A 20,200-nucleotide genomic window follows, 5' to 3' on the forward strand; every position below is an offset into this window, starting at 1 on the left:
TATCTTTTAGGAATCCTTTCTTTTCCTTTCTCCTTCAGCTCTCAACATCAATCTTTGGTGATATTTATATTCACATCTCAGTTCACTAGTATCATTTTCTTCAGCATAGAAGACACAAAAATGGAATGTTAGGAAGGGTCTTTCATGTATTTAGGGCAAACATGGATTCAAACAATTCATCAAGCACCCTGAGCACTCTAGTGACACTGCAGTTAGGTGACACTATGACAGAAAATAAATTTAGGAATGAATGACTTTATGAATTTAAGAAGAGTTCACATCACACTTGACACTGCCATTTCTGTTCACTGGAAATCGAAGGCAAGCCAGCAATGGTTCTGAAGAGCATTAGAGCTCTACAGATTAAGCAATACCTAGAAATCAGTGGTGATTTCTTGTCTGCAGAATGAAACCCAAGGACAAGGGGACACCTATTCCCCTGCATTGTAACAGCATCTAAAGAACAACTCCATATTTCAACAAATATCATACATATCATAAAGTTGCAAACCTTATAAAGTATTTTAAATATATTAAATCAAATGTAAAGCTTAGCTGTGAGGGTGTCTCTAAATTTCCAAAGCTTCAGTAGAAATGAACATGTGCAACAGAATACCAAATCTGGCATTACTTTCCCCACAAATTATTTTTAAAAATGTTAAAGTCTGAAACCAATAACAATTGGAGTCATGCAAGGGAAAAGGGGAATATTTAGTTAACTGTTACCACAGGACATCTCTGCACAACAGGAAGAAAACTAATTGCTTCTTATGACCTTCTTAAGGGCCAGGGAAAGGAACTGTGAAAACCTAATCCTCTAATGACTTTAGTGGGAAGTCTAGTCACACAGCAACATTAGGTAACAGCATCAAAAGAAGAAATAAATTACACCACAACTACCCTCGTTTATCTGTCCTTTTCTTTCTTATTTCTTTTGTCCAGTATGGCTGTGACATGAAAGCTGGGCCTTTAGTTTTGCAACAATTTACACATTTGTCTCTGAATAAAACAAAGTTGATATGACTATAAATCAGACTTTACTGGGTAGGTCTTAGAAGGTAGAAATTAAATCTAAAAATCAGCAATGTGTTTTTAGCACTACCTCTTTGCTTTTAAACATCCGCTTTGTAAAGCGATTCTGACAGTAAAGCAAAACTCTGCTTTCCCTAGTTACCTGTGTGCAACAGCAATCTATCACAGATAAATGACTTATGATTTTAAAAAACACACTGTAAAACCACTCATCAGATAAAAATGCTCTTGTAATGTAGTTATCATATCAGTAACTGGAAATACTGTTAGATTGCCCGATTTCCAGGAATGTAATAATGCATTATAATTCCTTTCAAATCTAATGTACAATGTGGCAAAGCCATGAATAGGGCTGTGCACACAATTAGCAGTCTGATGACACCACCAACTACGGTGTCAGGATGCTTTCTATGCAAGAGAAATTTTTCTGTTGGCTAACAAAGATGGCACAGCTTGCCTAAGATTGCCAGAATATTGTTTGTTGTATAACTAAAAGTTAATACATACAAGTATAATAATTTTCTTTTAGTATTCAAATGCTAGCAGGATCTTTTATTTATTTATTAGAAAATATCTTTACCATAAACTGGAGTTTCCCAAGCTCAAGTGTGCTAGAAACCAGGAACTGGCAAAGGAAGTGGAGTTGTAACCTCAGTAAGGGGGCTTTTTAAGTAGAAAACCTTGCAAACTGTTGCCATAACCTACAGTTTTAAACCACATTATACAGCTAAAACTGACGCCACTTTAGTTCTTGGCTGGAATCCAGAGTACACAAACCAACAAAAACCTGTGACAACCTCCCACTAACAAGTATATAAAATTGATACTTGATTATTGATAAATATATCAGCTTGCTGGTGCAGGTTGTCACAGCAGTACACAGCTATACAATACATGAAGCACTGAACACTTTGTGTCAACATAACCTAGTCATACTCTTTCTGTAAGACAGAACTTGAGACACCCATTAAAAATATTTTGCAATGTGACTGGTAAACACAAATAACACTTCAATTACTTTATGGATATTTGAACAAAAGCAAAAGTTGGGCTTTCAGAAAAGGACACTTGTCTGTAACTATAGGGGAGAATATTTGTACAGGTATACCACCCATCTCTGTGTCCAAAATAATGTTTCTCCCTGCAGGAACATTATAGGATAAGGAGATTAGTGCCTCATTTAATGAATATTTTTGGCAAGCATGGTGAACATGATGTCAGACAGATACAGGCACTAGAATCACACAGTTCAGTCAAAAGAGCAAACACTGGTAGGATGACATAAGAATCTCAAGTGCATGCAAAAAAGCCATCACTGAGAAGCTTGAGTAAATGCAGAGGCCATCTTACAAATAGCAGTAGCATACACAATGTTAACTCAACTGCTTACCCACTAAGTACACCAAGAACCAGGTTAAGTACGAAAAATGAGCCAAGGATGATAAGACTAACAAAATAGATCCATGGCCACTCACATCCTATTGCATCATTTACCTGTAAAATGTAAGGAAATAAGTTATGATTCAGTCATTCATTAAACAGCAGAGTCCTTTTTGCAGCTGCCAGATCACGTAGGTTTCAACACTGAAAGTTTATGGCTTATTCAGTTCTTAAAAAAAAAAATAAAATCAATGAACATTTGTTTAACTTCTTTACTTACCCAAATTATGTTGTAGATATGATGCCTTAGAAGATGATTTAAAATAACATTTAAATAAGTGCAGGAGAATTATTAGTCCTTTCTATAGTTTTGCCACAAGGATGGACATGAAGAATATATACTGGTACATCTGAACTCTGATTTTGGTATTTGTATGTTATTTATATGATAACTACGGAAAACTGTTTCTGTTCTAATTAGAGGAGGAAGAAATAGAGGTTTATTAAAAGATGTCATCACAACTGAAGTCTCACCTGTATAAAATAACCTGTGTGTTCATGGCAACTGAATTCAGGACTCTGCCTTCATGATGAAAAAGGTGTATGCTTACCCGCTCAATACACCAAGAACAAGATTTAGTACGAAAAATGACCCAAAGATGACGAGACTGACAAAATACACCCATGGCAATTCAAATCCCATAGCATCATTCATCTGCAAGAAATAAGATGATCTTATAGAGTAGATTACTGTAGTAACAGCAGTGAAGAGTCAGAGAAAAAGAGAATTTAATCATTCAGGTGAGATAGCATTTTATGCATTCAGTCAGTATTCAAGGAACAATACAAGAATGAAGGCACTGGCCACATTCACTTTGCATTTCTAATACATGCTCTAAAACAAAATACTGAGTGAACCTAGCATTCAGATCAAAAATATTACCAAACTTAAAGGGATCACTGCAACAGTTCTGTTCTTTAACACCTAGAACATGAACTAAATTTCAAATTTCACTAATGAAAAAGATGTTTACAAAGTATATTGAAATATTAGGATTTTTATTTCATATCTATCCTAGCTACATGAATGATCCTTTGAGAAAAGAAACAGTAATGGGTATCTCAACAGTACAAGCGATATTATTTTTTCTGTAACATGGAATTTCAATATTTTTTTCCTGAAATACTACAACTGGATGCAGTCAGACATTTTAAATTAATTCAAAAAGAAATACATGAGAATGAATTTCTGTAAAAACATGAACACAATTTGAGGAAAATGAAAAATTGAATTCAAATTTTAGAAACATATTGGAAACATGGAAATATTCCAGAAACACTTCTGAAAAAAATATATCAAGATCAAGGTTAATGAAGTTTTAAAAGTTGTTACAGTTTTGTTGGGTTTTGTTTTTAAAGTAAGGCCGAAGTACCTGAGCTTCAAATACATTCTTTATAGACTCACACAAGCTTTTCTATAAAGACCTTTTCCACTGTCTATTCATAGCAAGCTCATTATACTTATCAGAAGATGGACTTAAACATATCCACGAAAATCCAAAAAAGCCTATTCAGAAAAACAGGTATTTTTCAAACACAGGGAAATTGTTTTTGTGGGTAGCATTCAGGTGCAAAAAGACATTTTGATAAGTTAAAATTCTGACTTGGAACTTCTTGGAAATGTCTTTTGTGGGAGAGGAATTGTTCTGGCTTTTTTGTTTATACTGACAAGTTTGCATTAGATTCTCCTTAAGATGATTTTTAGCCATGAAAATTCTGCAGACAAAAATTGCATGAGCATTTAAGACTGGATATGGTCTTGATATCGATAAGGATATTTTAGGATATCCATATGGATATTATAGAACAATTTTTGGGCAAACCTTTTTCCTCTTCTGTGAATGCTGTTGTATTTGTTGTATCTGAAACTTGTGATTAGGCTTTGAGCTCTATTGATAGTCAAGTTTGACTCCTGTCCTTAACATCTCTGTTGGAATAGACATATTAAACATGGGAACAAAAGTTTTTCAAACTGTACTACTTATTTTATTTTTTTCTCTATCTTTTAAAAATGTATCATAATTTCAGTTTCTGCAAAGTGGTCCTCTGGATAGTTAGATATAAGCACACGCATTAAGTCTTTGCAGGTTAAGACCTATAGGCAGTTTTATTCAATGGTGATCTGTAATAATGCCACTTTATACTAACTAAACGAACTTCCTAAGTAAAGAAAGAGTGTTATTTTACACAACTTCTTCATGCATCCTTTAAAATAATCTCTCTGTGTATCATCTTTTAAAATACTTTAGTAATTGAACTGAGGTACTGAAAATATCTTAAAATTACTTAGACTTGCTAGGAAAAAAAAGGAAAATGCAAAATATATCTTTCATTTGGATTTTTTTCCTTTTAATTTCAATAAAACTATATTTTGGAGAAATTAAAATGGAGAAGGGTTATAGCCATTCAGAAAAGCTGGGATCATTACCTTCAATTTTAAAAGATCCCATGTTTCCATAGTCCAATTCTGCAACAGCATATTCATATGGAAAATAAAGTCTTTCATAATGCTGTCATTATACTTACCTACTTATATTTAGTCTCCTGTGCAATACTTTTAGCAGTACTTAGCATGTCAGGTGTCTATGCTAAGGAGATCGGTTGTGGTGTTTTGTTTTTTATCATTCATGCCCATTCCTTCAGAGAAAGTCCCCTACATTTGAGAAGTCTCAACAATGAAGAGGCTCAGATATTAACTAAAATACCCTATTGGCCAGACTGAATTTCTGCTTTGTCCCAGTGTATGTTGCCCTTTCCATCTTCTTTCAATTGTAGGCATCTGGCCTCAAGGTTTAGGAATAAAATTTACTCAATGGTTTTTTAAAATGCATATTCATAATTAATTTATTACTTTAGAATTGAGTTTGCTTCATAGAAATGATTCATATGATACAGGCAAAGTGTTTGTCTAACAATAGCTGATAAGAGTGAATGTTTTGATTATATTCAAATACCTATGAATGCATTTTGCATCTAACTGAACTATACCATTAGCAAACAGTCATCTGTAAGTCACCAGAGTTCAGAATGAAGGCATAAATTCATCTGGTGTGGATGCCAACATTTTCCTGCTATCAATCTTTTTTAAAAACCTGGAAGAATAATATTTGCAATTTTACTTTGAGAAAAAAAGAGCTCTGGGAATCACTGCAATCCAACCTGATACACTCTTTTTGCTCACAAAGAGCACATATTCAAGAAGCCAAGCATTATGTTAACTTAGTAACCCAGGAGCAAAGTTGAAATTTCCATGCTCTATTAGCATAGGCAACTGTGATTTGCATTTCCTTCATTCACTTTATAGTACATAACATATGAAAAAAATTCCTTCTCATTCATATAGTTTGATTTTAAGCCCATTGTTTTAGACTAATCCATCTAGGACTGATGCCCTGTGATGTAAAAATTGGAAACTGCAGCTAACCAGTGCTAGAAAAAATGCTTTGATTTCAGCAGATGCTGAACTAATTCAAAAGCATACCTAACTCAGGAATCCTTAATCTAGTAGAACACCTTGGCACTAATCTAAGATTGAATTCCTAAAAGCAACAGCCTGAAACTGCATCTACTCAAGAATGTTACCATTTAATTCTGGAGACAATTAAACTCTATTCAAGTAATGCATTGTAATTTCTATTAATGAAGTAATATTTCTGATTGCATTAATACCAGGGATGAAGTATAAAAAGAAGTCCATTCCTTTTGGAAAACTTTGCTGCTCATTTCATGCATGTCAAGTGGCATTTTCCATAACTTTCAATTAAAGAAAGATTAAAGGAGTCAATTTGCCTTCTGATTAAAAAATGAGGCAGAGCTTGTTAATATATGAGCACAGGAAAATCTCCTTCCTCAGAAACAAGGTATTTTCAATTGAAAGGATTAATGCTGACTTCTTACCCAAAGTGCAGAAGAATGAGTTACGAAGACACAAATTCCAGATGCATTGGAAGTTGCAGCTAAGAAACATAAACAATAAAAGCCCCTGAACTATGCTAAAATAACACCACGAAATCTAGGCAATATCATGTCTCAAATCCTCAGCCAAAAGTCTTGTAAGACTCCCACCTTCTGTGGCTCAGGGATGTACTATACCAAAGGAGGTGTCATATTTATTTAATGGCTCTCAATGGACTTGTCCCATCTCTTTTCTAGTCCATTAAGCTTCTAGCATTCAGAACACCTATTGCAAAAACAGCCTCGAGTACCATCCTTCTTGCCATTCTTTGTGCCTTTTTCCAGAGCTAGTCTTACTGTTTGGATTTCAGTTCTAATTAGTTTGCCCATCACATCAACCAGAGGACAGACGAGATGATGAATGATATGAAGGACAAAGTATTTTTCGTATCACTTAATTCTGTTTCACCATAACAATAGAGGTGTACTACTCAGTTAAGTGTTTAAAAAGGCTTATTCTCCATAGATGCCACTTTTGGCTATGGTCTGGCATTTTCACTCCTTTCATACAGATGTTAAATTGGATTAGTATGTTTAAACATGTTTGAAAAAAATTTTGAACTGAACTCTGAAGCTCTTCCTATCCCTTTCATGAGTGACACAGTAACTAACAGTTCAGAATTCCTTTTAAAAGGGCCCTTTTGTTGATGCTACCAGATCTGGAGAAAAGTTACTCTGTGCAAGTTAAACTGGTGAAGATCAATTAATTTTCATTGAATATTTGGCTTTTTATATTTACATGTATATGTGTGTGAGTATATGTCTTCAAAGTCTTGAAAAATTATCGAGCTGATAGAACAAACTTGCTACAGTCTGAAACTGGCTCATCCGGCATTTGGAGTGAATTATCTTGTTAGCTATGATGTAGCTGGAGTCAACTCTCATTACAATGCAGTGTAGATTATCAGAGATCAAGACTCTGAAGTGAAACAGGGAGAAAGCCAAATTTACAGCAGACGTAACCTTTAGTATTACACAGCAGGACATGGCACACTCCAATCTAAAAACATCAATTAGAAATCATTAAAACCTCTAATTTATCCCTATCTGTGGTAATTGTGAGTAAAATCCTCACATGCAGTTGCATACAGATCAAGGTCTTATATGTATACCTGGTACTGTTTTACTGAAAATTGTTGCAAGTTCTTTGTATGTAGGGCTTAGATTAATTAAAAGCCCTAACTGGGGACAATGATAAGCAATGCAGTAACACCTCTAATTCTGCATTTGTACTATTGCAGATATAATGTGCTGATGCACGAACCTATTTTGAATTATTTTCCACAATGTTTCAAACTCGCTTAATTTTTAAGTTTTTTAGTTTCCTTAGGTTTCAGTTTTAACTTCCTCTTTTTATAACATTCCAATAGACACATAACTGGTGGGTTTATTTATTGTTACATATAATCTACCAAATCATCTTAAAAATTATTAAGACTGACAAACTCGGTCTCTTGACAGATGTAACAATCCTTCTAAAATCAGTATTTTGTGAAATGGGACTAATCCTGCATTCTTTGAAGCATACAATGTAGGTTCACAAAACCTCAGATCACAGGCTATTTATTCTACTCATTTTAGAGCATACCAGACAGCTTGTCAAAGCCTTCTAGCTTCAAAGGTTGTGTCCTGGGATATTCTTGGCTGAAGTGGAGTTAACTTAAAGCTGACTTAAAACAGGCTGTGCTTGAAGCATAGCAGCCTCCAGGTTGGTTTGTAAAAGCATGTAATTTTATATTCAATCTTATCTGGGTTCTGGAGTTAAAGTAAAGATTTCCCTGACATTCTCCTGGTTGGCCAGACTCAACTTTGTTGTACTGCTGACACAGAAATGAGCAGAGAGATACACTGGTGGGATGTGAACTCAGAGACCACTGCTTTGTTAAGCATTTCAGTATAGCCACAACTAGAAAATCAGAATTCCACAGGTTGGGCATTAAGGTAGGCCTAAAGAGAAACATATCCCTTGGAGAAGTGAAAAACTGTTACAGTACCTAGACAGCCTCATAATTAATCACCTCTAAATTTGGCCCCCATCTTCTCTATGTAAACCGTGCTATAAAGTTGCATATAGGACACATGTAAGTGATTCTCTCAACTTAAACCTCAACTTGTAAGACACTGCTTCAGTTTTATTAATTTGCTTTGATCTATCTGAACAGACCTCAATTTCTACCTTCTCTATCCATTGTTAGTTAATGAAGTATATAATTTAGGTACTCACATAAAGCATTTATTCTTCAAAATCTGATTGCCTTTTTTTTTCCTAATATTGATTAGCAATAAGTTTAGATGCAGGTCTTTTTTTTCTTCATTCAGATACTTTATTTTGCATCTAATTCTATTTTAGCTAATTACTGTTAGTGGCATTTCATTAATCAGCTTACTGTCTTTAACTGGAGGGTGGGACATCAAATAATTGTTCCAAGGAAAGCCTAGATGTCAAATGTAACTGTTAAGAAATTATTTTCTCTTTTTCGGGTAGCTGTCCCAGGTTGAATCTCCAGAGCAAGTGGACACTACCATAACAAAATGAAGAGCCTCTACAAAATAGTAACCCAAAGAAAGTTTTCTGTTGGATTGTGGGAGGACTCTACCGGACTTAACAGAACCTATATTCCAGGTATAACAAAATGGAAGTGTTTGATTCCTTCATTGGTTGCAGCATGTTAATTTAGGATTAACAATTTGTTAGTGCTTCTACGTATTTATCTATATTGCCCAAAGTTATTTCACATAAGAAATTTATAAAACCTATGTACTATTTGAGTTTGTTAAATCTAAGGGCTCAAAAAACTATTGAAATTAATTAACTAATGTGATGAACAGTGAGTTTATTTTAAATATTTAGCTACAATGCAATATGTAATGGTAATATGTACTAAATACTTTTTTCTTTTCGTATCTGCTATGCCACCTATACCCGTACCCTACAACATTATATAATAATTGGATGTATTTAATATTTCCCATATGCTGGGTACAAAAAAGTGTAAGCATAATAGCATGTACTATTCGGAGTGATGATGTAAAATTGTCACCTTACTTTATGTAGAAGCAATGAACAAAACCCCAATACTGAACGTAGATCTGAATTTATCTACTAAAGGGTTACCTTGGGACCATCTGGGAACTAGGATGGTTTTTAAAGGATTGTTTGCTTCTTGTGGCAAAGTTTTTGGAAGAAACTCTAGCTGTTCAGCTAGTAGAGTTCTTAGCACTACCTAAAGTCTAGCCTACTTCTAATCTAATTTCTATCCATTTTATTTAAACTTTCTGGGGAGAAATAGTATGTTCTTTTGAGTATTTGCAATGATCTATGACAAGAAATTAGTTCCATGCTTTGGCTGCAGTACAGGTCAGCAGTCAGCTATGACTGAAATACTAGATATCTTGTCAAAATAAATCAAGTTCACTTCATGGGAAAGATATTTCCCTGTGAGGTAGTTTAAAATCCTCCTCAGGTGGGGTCTTCGTGTTAAGATGCTCATTTGAAAAAAATTATATGATCATCCCTTTTGATGCTAATTCAAACTTTTAATATGTATATTCCTTGGCTTGGTAGCTCTGTTTCCATGTCTGAATTTGATCATCCCTTTTCTCTCTTTCTGAGGTTTCTCATTTATTGGAAATACAAGTCTTGTCTCTTTGCAATCTAAAATTGGTTGATTCAGAGCTTTTTTATATCTAGAGAACACAAAAAGTAATTAGTCCAAATTATTACCTAAAAGGGGGGGGCATTAAGCTAGATTTTAACATTAAATTGGATTCAAGTAATTAACATGCAAATTTAAAAAATCCTGCCTGCAATCCCTGGCTCTTAAGTGTGATTTAAGCAGTATATTAATACTGTCATCCAAAATTTCTATCACTCTTTCTCCAGCTGGATATCATGTGTTAAATTTCAGGCTATGTAGTCATCAAAGGCTGGGAGCACTGTGCATCTAGCACATCAATGCCTTTGGGGATGAGCTGACTTGTTTCACTGAAGAGTCTCCCTTATGTGACCTGTGAGTGGTGTTGAGTGATGCTAAGAGAATAGCATTAAGCTATCCTTAGTACATAACAGATGTAGGTAGAAATAAACATTATCTAAGATTTTTTGAGCTTATTTCCTGACAATTTTTAACACTGCTGAATATTTGCAACTGATTTACAAAGGGAAAAAAAAAGCTGTCAAGCGTTCTCTGACTTCTCCCAGACTATAAGCCAAAATTCATTGCTGACAAGTTATTATTTGGATGCAATAATATGTCTTCCATATCTGCAGCTGTAATGGGACAAATATGACTTAAATCACCCAAAGTAGTAGTTTCCCACTGGTTTATTAAATCATTCAATTCAAAGTTCTAGAGTATTATTGGTTATTTGACTGTTGGTCACATTTTTTGAAAGATAAATTTTAGAGATTCCTGCTTAGCACTCTGATGACAGTTTTGATAATACTTCAAACAGATTTGCAACTTTTTGTTTATGGACTAATAATATATTTTGTGCCTGAGCCAAGGGGTTTTCTTCTGAGATATATTTGCTTGTGTTGCAGAAAAATCTTTGGCTGCACATCAGCTGGTTTCAAGTACATTATATTCCCCTATAATACTTCTGAGTAGGCTGTCCTTTAAGATTCTTGAACTAGGAGCATTCTAAAAAGTGACATGATTAGAAGATTGTCTGAGTTCCTGATCATCTGATTGACATTCTAAAAAATCAAGAGACTGCTTTGTTTTATTATTGCAATTATTTCCTTTTCTACACATAGGTTTATGTGGGAATTATAATGATTTTTTCAAATTCTCATCCAGTTAAAAAAAAAAAACATATAGTGATTTTCTACCTTTTAGTTTATGCACAATAAAGAAAGTCATCTTGTAGTATTGGAAAGCTAGTAAGGAAGCCATAGCTCTTTTACTTGGTTATGGAAATACATTTAAAGAAATATTGATACAGTCTTTTCTATCTTGATATGTTACTTCCAGTAACATTAATGCAATGGCTGAGTAGACACTTGCATACTAGACATACACAAAAGCACAGTGCAGCCTAAACAGACGGTGTTAGAGAGATGATTGATTTTCTTCAATTGTTCTAAGAAGCTTCAAGGGGTATAGTGGAGCATATAAAGCTTAATTCCTAAAGCAAGAAACAGATTTCTAAGTCCATACTTTTTTTTGTTATAAAAGCAGCAGAATTATGAATGAAGTATTTCTTTGATGATAACGTTACTATCAAACAGTAGTTTGATAGGACACAGTTTTAAGAAGCGGACATATTAGTACAGGGTATATTAAAAAAACCCAACACGTCTTTCCTTAAACCTTATGCAAGTTTTAGATATGTTTGAGATTGCTTAGACATTTCAAGTAATGAATTGTGTATTTTAAACATTAATCCTTGAGAGAATATCTTGTTAACGTACCAGTAGGTGTATTAATAGGCAAAACCATGTAAGACATCAATGTACTATCATTCAGCAATTTCAGTTTGAGTGCTTCAATCTCAAAAATCTCCAAATCAATCTGAATAGTGCTAGCTAGGTGTCAGAGAACTGAGGAGCTGTTAATATTTGAACTAGTATGTCCTTAAATTGACTTATTAAAATTCAGTAGCCACTAATACAGTTGCTCCATCATTGAATCAACTGTGCTGGCAACCCCTTACATGAAGTAGTTTGTTTCACAGACACCCTGCCCATCTCTCATTCAAGTTACAGTAGTGTCAGTGTAGATTATTCAAGCGTAGTTACTCAAGATAACTTCACTATGGTGAAACCAAGAAGAATTAAATGTGATAATTTTGGTACTCATGGGAAAATTGGGGGTTTTACTGGCAAGTACTGCTCCTCATTATGTGTCTTCCTACATATCAAGTGAAATAGCTAAAAATAAAAAGCAATTTACAAAATATGTGTTTGCCATTAATAGACTATAAATCTTGATGTTTGAAAGACATGGGAAAAAATCTAGAGCCAGATATGCAAATGCAGACTCAGATTTTGTAATTCCTGAGTGCTTGCTAGCATAAATTGAAAATGAAGCAAAGAATACTATGCTCTCAGCTTTAGAATGTGAGCCAGAGCATTAAAAACATGGGCACACAGAAGCTGCCACTTTGCCAATAACAAGGACTGCACTGGGATCCAAAACTAATAGCATAAGCCTTCAGTTAGGGCTGGAGAACAAACAGGAAGGACTGTGACTGGGAATAAACACAGTCCTGATATAAATGGAGATGATGTACAGATGTGCAGCCACAAACATATCGTACAATTTGGGAACACACACGCTGCACTTGCTGGTGAAAACAAGGACACTACCCCTTAACCTTTATAGCCAAGTCTAGCATTTGGCACTAAGGAGTCATATTTTTTGTGGATGAAACACGTAATACATGCTATCCTGTTACATACAAGTTAGAGAGAGAAAAGTAGCCAAATGAAGACACTCTGAAAAGTAATAGGACATATGGGATTCAGATGCAAACTGGTGAGCAGCAGGATGTCCATGTGAATCACCAGGACCTGAAGGGTGCCTAGCAGTAGCAGGATCAAGCCCTCGATCTATAATAGATATGCATAAGAAAAACCATTATTGATGCTTGGAGAATTTTTAAGCCAAGCTTACTGCTGTTAACCAGGTGAAAACAAGCTGTGCTAGTGAGTGTTGTTGGAAGCTGTCATTTTCACCTGTCATTCTTGCTAACAGAATGCCACATAACATGATGCAAAATACTGCACATATTTCACACACTCAGATTACACCTGCTAGCAAGATAAGCCTACATAGTTAATTTTACTGTTCACACAATGACCAAATGGAAATCAGAATTTTTTGCAGTTTCTAATATTTGTAGGTTTGGTTTTATTTGTTTATGTTTTGTATAAAACTCATTCAGTCTGTGTATCATCAATAGATTTCTAAGTAAAAAGCAACCTACAAAACCCATGCACCTCTAGCTAAAATTGTTTCTTTAGATTCTTTGGAAATTTTTGTTACAACCTGGTATACCTCTAATGTTTTCACAGTTTGCAATTAGAACAAAATCTCTTCCAATCTTTAGCTAGCAATAGCTAAATCTACCTCAGCTTAATGCAGGGACGAAATTAAAACATATAAATCATCATTCCTCTTCTCCTTGGCAAGTAATTTCAACTTGACAATGGGCAATTTATTGGTCTACAGATAGAAAGAATCCAGATCTTTAATTTAATTATTTAAACAGTTAAGACAGATTCCAAAGCCACTTGAATATCTGACTTTGATTATATTTCACTGGGTCAATAAATATTTGCGTCGCTGTCTAATAATCCCAGTATTATTTGTAATAAAATGAAAATTGGTGTCTGTGTACCTGTAAATGTCTTCTACACCAGGAACTTATTATAAAGAAATAAATAAAATAACTCATGTGTGCAGTTTTGAATTCTTTGAATTTTTAATTTTCTTATGTCTTGCATTTTGTCTGATCATGACAATATTCAGCACCCTATTTCAATGGTTTTATTTTTTGTGCTGTCAATGGAGACTCTACAAAGATTTCTTAAGATGCATCAGATCAATTAGCTCATTAATTCTTAGGGTAAAAAATGTTTAATACTGAGCCACTCAGCTTAAATTGTTTCTCTATCTTTTGTAACAATTTTATTCTAAATACAGTAACTCCCCAAAGTTCTTACATTAATTTTTTAAAAAAAAATTGGTGACAGTTAGAGGAATGATCAGGTACTGAAATATGGGCATACTTTTGCCTTGAAAGATGTTAAATGTGTATTTTTTCCTAGAGAATTGTGGCAAACCTTCCCTTTTCTTTCAGGAGGGAAAAAAATAACTGTCATCATCACAAACACAAATCATATAAAGCACATAATAATTCTACGTTCACACAGTCTTTTTGAGAAAATTAGGAAGAGCTGAAGAGCAAAACCCAAAGAGTTGATAAACCTACACAATAAGAAACAATACATTAGCCTATATGTAGCTATGCATTACTGTTAGACTCTTTAGTATTGAAGGTTTGCATGTTTATAGCCAATTTTGTATCTCTGGTAACAGACAGTGGAAGCAGAGATTCATATTTTGTCAATTTTTTTTGTGTCTTTCAATCCTAAAAGAATGCCACTTTTTACCATCTTAATTATCTTTAACAGTGACATGATCTTAAAAACATCTCCATATTCTATATTCTAGTATCACAGAATTTACCCGAGACTACACTCTGGCATTATATTTTCTAGCAACAACATATTTCCCCTTGATTTGCAACAAATGACCACATAAAATTAAGTGTTCATTCACTGGGTAATACTACATCCTTAACTGCATCCAATACTTCACAACAGATGTGCTATCAGTGAATAGCCCCACTTGGCCAGGCAAACTTAAAGAAAATAAAAATGTGAGCTACTGTGAGCAACATAACCTTGAATATAGTTCCATTAAGAAACATCTGGAGACAGCTCATCCATTTTTAACAGCTTGACAATAGTGATCCTTACTAGTAATCAGTTTCCTTCTCCCATGAATATTTTCCAACATTTGAACTGTTAGAATTATATTTGTTATAAGGCCCTAATTGCTGCAAAGACTTACTGCTGAGTACCAAGTAGTACAGAATATTCTCATTGATTTCCAGCACCTATGGTAGGTAGGTTCTGTCCCAGACTTCTTGAATGACCTTGGACAACTCACTCAAATCAGATATTTAGATACTTAAAAAGAAGTCTTTACTACACAAAAGATCATAATGTCCTTAGATTGGAATGGGGTTAGGCAGAGAAACGTCTACTTGTATATTTAGGTGACCCTATTCCTTTAAAAATGTGTGTGTTCTTTTTCCTCCATGCTCATTTGTAAAATCAGGACTAAATATATCTTCAGTTTCCCAGTCTGTGTCCAGCTGTCTATGGTGTAAGGTTGTGGAGGTTCCATATCTGATGCTAGAGTAGCATTTAAAGGTGGGGACTCACACAGTTAGGTTTTTGAATATGTTTTGCTGCTTCTACGGAGACAATGTCAGGCTTACAGCTCTTGTGATTTGTTGTTTCTGAATGGCTAACAAATGCTTTGCAGTCCCCATGGCAAGCAATGACAGTAGAGAGCTTGCTTTGTTCTAATTTATGTTAGTGCTGTGAAATATTTTGCAGAAATACTGCAAAAAGAGAGCTCTTAAGCTTAATCAGAAGACATACTTAAAAACTGTAGACTTGCATGAAAAAAAGCTAGTCCAAAGGACATAAATGTAATATTATATTTATCCAAATGGAATAGGCAAAAAAACCCTCAAATAAGCAATGAATAAATTTGTTTCTAAAATGTCTTTTTAGCCTGAGGAGTCCAGTAAGATGCTGTGACTGGAAAAAGTATGCAGTTGAGCTCATCTCCTGCAAAACTCACCAAGATTTCCTGCTGACAGTATTGTATTTTATTTCTCACTTGAACATTGAAGCTTGTTTAGAAGTAAACAAAGCTCAGTGATTTATGAACTTACCCAATATAACACATCAGTCCATCCTTCCATGGTTATGCACTGGAACACAGTCAACATTGCAAATGCAAAATTATCAAAGTTGGTTATGCCTCCATTTGGTCCAACCCATCCACCCTTACATTCAGTGCCATTCATGACACACTGACGTCCATTCCCTGAGAATGCACAAGGTGCTGGATCTTCTTCAACTAGTATATCTGAAAATTGACAAAAAAATCAGAACTTTCAAGTTCTCAAATTTTTGTGAGTTAACTCTTCACATGAAGAAATACCAACCCTGCTGGAAGGAAATCCAGGTATCAACCTGAGAAATGCTGAGAAATGCAACCCATGGGAGCTTCGGAGCTTTTAGTCTCTCTCACATCTGGTCCTTACAACTTTAAAATAGTTTAATCAAAACTGAATGTATAAAAGACCTCGAGTAATTAAGCAGTGGAAAGAAGCATGTAATAATACAACATAACTTTTGAGAACCTCCTTGTGCTTTTTTTTTTTTCCTCTTCATTGCCATTTCTTCACTTCATGCCACTTCATACTAACATATGGACCACCAAGGAAAACAGGTCTGGACTAATTCCTACATAGACATGTACTCTTCACCATCAGATAAAGTATCTCCCTCATGATGTTTCACTCCTTCAAAATTCTCCCATAACAAACACTTTCATTTCATCACTTCACCTGGTTGAACACCGTTTTCTTTCTTTACTCATTTCAGAACTGCACTTCTTACTACACTGCCACAATCTTAAAGGAGACACACTGCCAGATTGTGAACTCAGGAAAGTATATCTTTCCTGGAACAGGACTAGCTAGTTTTTCAGTAATCAGAGATTAGAAAAAACTACTGAGTTCTCCCTTGTAGATAGTCACCCTTACTATTTTCACTACTGACATTTCAGTTACACATTTCAGAAATGAAAATTTATTCAGAGAATATTCTCGTCGCTAACTGGTTTGCATTTTTTTTGTTGTTTTTTAAATTTAATGCACTTTTCCTAAAATTATGCACCACAGTGAAAACAGTTACAACAGTTTTAGTGCTTTGGCCCCTGTTCTATTTCAAACTGAAATCCCACAGACTTGAAAGAAAAGAGAATTAATCCCTTATTTTAGTCAACAGTTTCATGACTTACCTGAATCAATAAGAAAACAAGATTTGTGCATTTTTCCAATAAAAAGTTCCAATCCTATAATAGCATAGATTATGATTACAAACAATACCAAAAGGGCAATATGGAGGAGGGGGACCATGGCTTTTATAATGGAGTTCAGGACAACTTGTAAACCTAAAAGAGAAAAGGAGGATACAAGATATGAACCAGACTTCTATGTCTTGCCTTACCAAATTTTCTATAATTACACGTTATTAGAAATTAATGACACAGGCATACAGAGTGAATCAGTTCTTAAAAAATTTCTACTGCCCAGAATCACAAAATGTTCCTGTAACATAGAATACTTCATAAGTATCTAAAACCTTATGTCAAAGTCTAATTACTTCCTCTGTTAATAAAGGTTACGGCATAGAAGACAATATTTGAAATGTGTCACAAGAATTTATGGTTTTTTAGAAAGAAAGGGCATGTAGTCAGTGTGTGACTGTAGGTCATTTTATATGACCTTTAAAAAGTTCTGTGCTACAACCACAACTTTGTGGCAAGTCCTGGGAAAATGTACACTCAGCCAATTGCAGAACTCTATTTTTGGTCTGGAGAGATAAATAAAGTATAGTTACCTGGGAAAACATATTTTTACTCTGAAAAAACTTACTTTTTCATCATTTATCCCTCACATCACTTTTTGAACTACTCCATCTTTCTTTTCTCCTTAATTAAATATTTAGCCAAATTTTTGTTTTACCAAAAGAAGTAAATCCCAGATTAATGAAGCTGCCGCAGTACCAATGAGAACAAAATACGCCTCATTTTTATTTTAATAGACCTCCTTTCTGAAATCTCATAAGACTGCTTCTTTCTTCACTGAAGTTCTTTTGCTAAATATATACCATCATGATCATTTCCATGTAACAGACTGTGATATAATAAACACAGCAGTAGGATTCTTCTTTTGAATGTCTTGGAAAGAGCTGAATTGTCAGCCATGAACCTCTCACTCAGCCCAAATAGCTTCAGTAATTAATAACATATTAAAAGAAAACAGGAAAGATTATCAGATAATTCAATTGCTCTCTTTAAATAATATTGTTCTACTTTTTAAGTTTCCTAATTTATCTGTTAGCTCTACTGAGATAAACAGAAGGCATTCAATGTGCATTGGAGGGGGCAGGAAATATGAAATGTGTAATGTGCTTTGGCATACACTTACCAACATATAAACTATTTTAGGACCACCTACACTTTCAGATCTGCAGGGTCGTGGAATAAAAAGATCTGAATTTTATTTTCTGGTGTATTTGCATTTTAACATGTAATTTACTTTTTATATAAAGCTTCTAAAAAGGAAGTGTATTCCCCTGTCTGCTTATTGAACTGTGTAAGAAGATCACACACTGAATGAATTCACAATCCTTTGTTCAACTTGAAATAAGGTGTCATTCATCTTGAAACTCACTTTACATACATAACCAGATAACAAAAAAACCCAACTTTATATGATCTCATTTCTGTTAGTGTCTGGAACAAGAAAGTTAAATAATCAGACCAGTTACAGTATTCATGCCAATGGAATTAAACAGAAACGAGCTTACTGGGCACTCCTGATACAAGCCGGAGAGGTCGCAGTACACGAAAGGCTCTTAGGGCTTTGACATCAAAGCCACCAGGTTTGCCACCTGAGTGGCTGCCACCTTCTGTTTCTTTGGTTAATTGTTCCAATATTACACTAAATAATCTAGAAAATGAGATGAAGGGTAAGGTCATCACCATCCATTTACCATGCAGTCAAAGGTATTAGGAAATTACTTGAACTGTAGATAATTCTGAAAAGCTGTTCAGCTGTCAAAATGAGAGGTATATTTACACATCAAATCGTGACAGGAGAAGTTAAGAAGTGCAAGAGTTTCTAATCCCCCCAGAGAGCTATGATCACACAGTATCCAATAAATTAGCATTCCGCTTGTATACACAATCTGCTATTTTTAAATAAATGAAGCTACTTTGCCACTTCTTTGTTCAAACATTTTAGCTGTAAGGTTTGGAGAATTAGTCTTCTCTTTAGAACATAAAATAGATAATCACTAGAAACCATCTGTTTTAATTTTGGTGAAATATATGAACTCCAAGCAACACTGCAGTTCAATATTCTAAATACAATCAGCAAAAACTGAATATATGAAAAAATAATTAGAGTACAACATTTAATAACACCAAAAAGATTTGTTTCTTACACATAATATCTCTGAGGATAAAAATATTTACAGATGACTTATTTATTATATTGTATTTCTTCACTGCAGAAATGAGCTAGTCATTCATTAGAACAATTTGGAACAAAAGAGTTTTATTTTTCTTTCCTACTTCTAGCAGCAATTCAAAGTGATACAAGTGGTTGAAGTGCAAAGTAATCTTATATTTATTTCAGTTTGGACCTGCATTTCAGATGCATGGTTTTCTCAACTGTCGCTAGGCCACGCAAACCATATTATCCTTTGCACCATCTGTAGTTCATTAGTTGCAAAACTGAACTTCTCCTGAAAGGATTATCAAGTCAACGGAGTTTTGTAATCCTGAAAAGTGTTTCACACTTGTAAAGGACTCCTGAAATGTGGAGGTTTTTGGTTTTGTCAAGAAAAGTTTTCACAACTCTGGTTCACAATTCTGTCATGCTGGATAGTTGCTAGAAATCATGTAATATTTGGGCAACCTATTAAACTAGAATATTGAAGAATTTCTCTTCCCCAATAAACAATTAACCTGTTATCAGTCAATATCCACCCCTGTTCTGCTTCATTCTCCTCCAGAGTGAAACCCAGCCATGAAGACTACAGATCTTAGAATGAACACCAGCAACCTACATACTGCTAGGTATTTCTATACCATAGAAATTCAGACATTTAATATTTCAGGTCATGATTCAGCCCTGTAATTTAATAGAAGCATAATTCTAAGAAAATGAGCCACCTGAATGATTTCAGAGTGACTATTCATGCTCTAAAGGCAGGCATGATTAAACAGACTTCTGAATCAAGTCCCAGATTAAGAGAAGGTGCTTTCAGCCTGTGAGTTCATACATCATTCAGAAAATTGAAAAGCTACAGGCATAGGAAGGTACTATGAAAGCTTTCTCTACCAGGACCTTATTCTTTCACAGAAATCAATGGAAATTATGT

The 20,200-nt window shown here is 34.5% G+C and overlaps 1 protein-coding gene across 2 annotated transcripts in view; it reads right to left on the reverse strand.

Annotated features, from left to right (window-relative positions):
* Window positions 1–20,200, reverse strand: part of CACNA1D (calcium voltage-gated channel subunit alpha1 D) — a 197,469-nt gene that overhangs the window by 104,583 nt on the left and 72,686 nt on the right. Inside the window, exons 5-8 of one of the 2 annotated variants that reach the window (XM_075053572.1) lie at window positions 18,620–18,762; window positions 17,046–17,198; window positions 15,910–16,106; window positions 2,423–2,526 (exon numbers count right to left, since the gene is read on the reverse strand). In XM_075053572.1, the coding sequence (XP_074909673.1) occupies window positions 2,423–2,526; window positions 15,910–16,106; window positions 17,046–17,198; window positions 18,620–18,762 (597 nt within the window). Of the gene's footprint in view, window positions 1–2,422; window positions 2,527–3,023; window positions 3,128–15,909; window positions 16,107–17,045; window positions 17,199–18,619; window positions 18,763–20,200 lie in introns of both variants that reach the window. The other variant, XM_075053574.1, reaches the window with a different exon arrangement.

The sequence above is a fragment of the Buteo buteo genome, chromosome 21, assembly GCF_964188355.1.
Source record: "Buteo buteo chromosome 21, bButBut1.hap1.1, whole genome shotgun sequence".
NCBI lineage: Eukaryota > Metazoa > Chordata > Aves > Accipitriformes > Accipitridae > Buteo > Buteo buteo.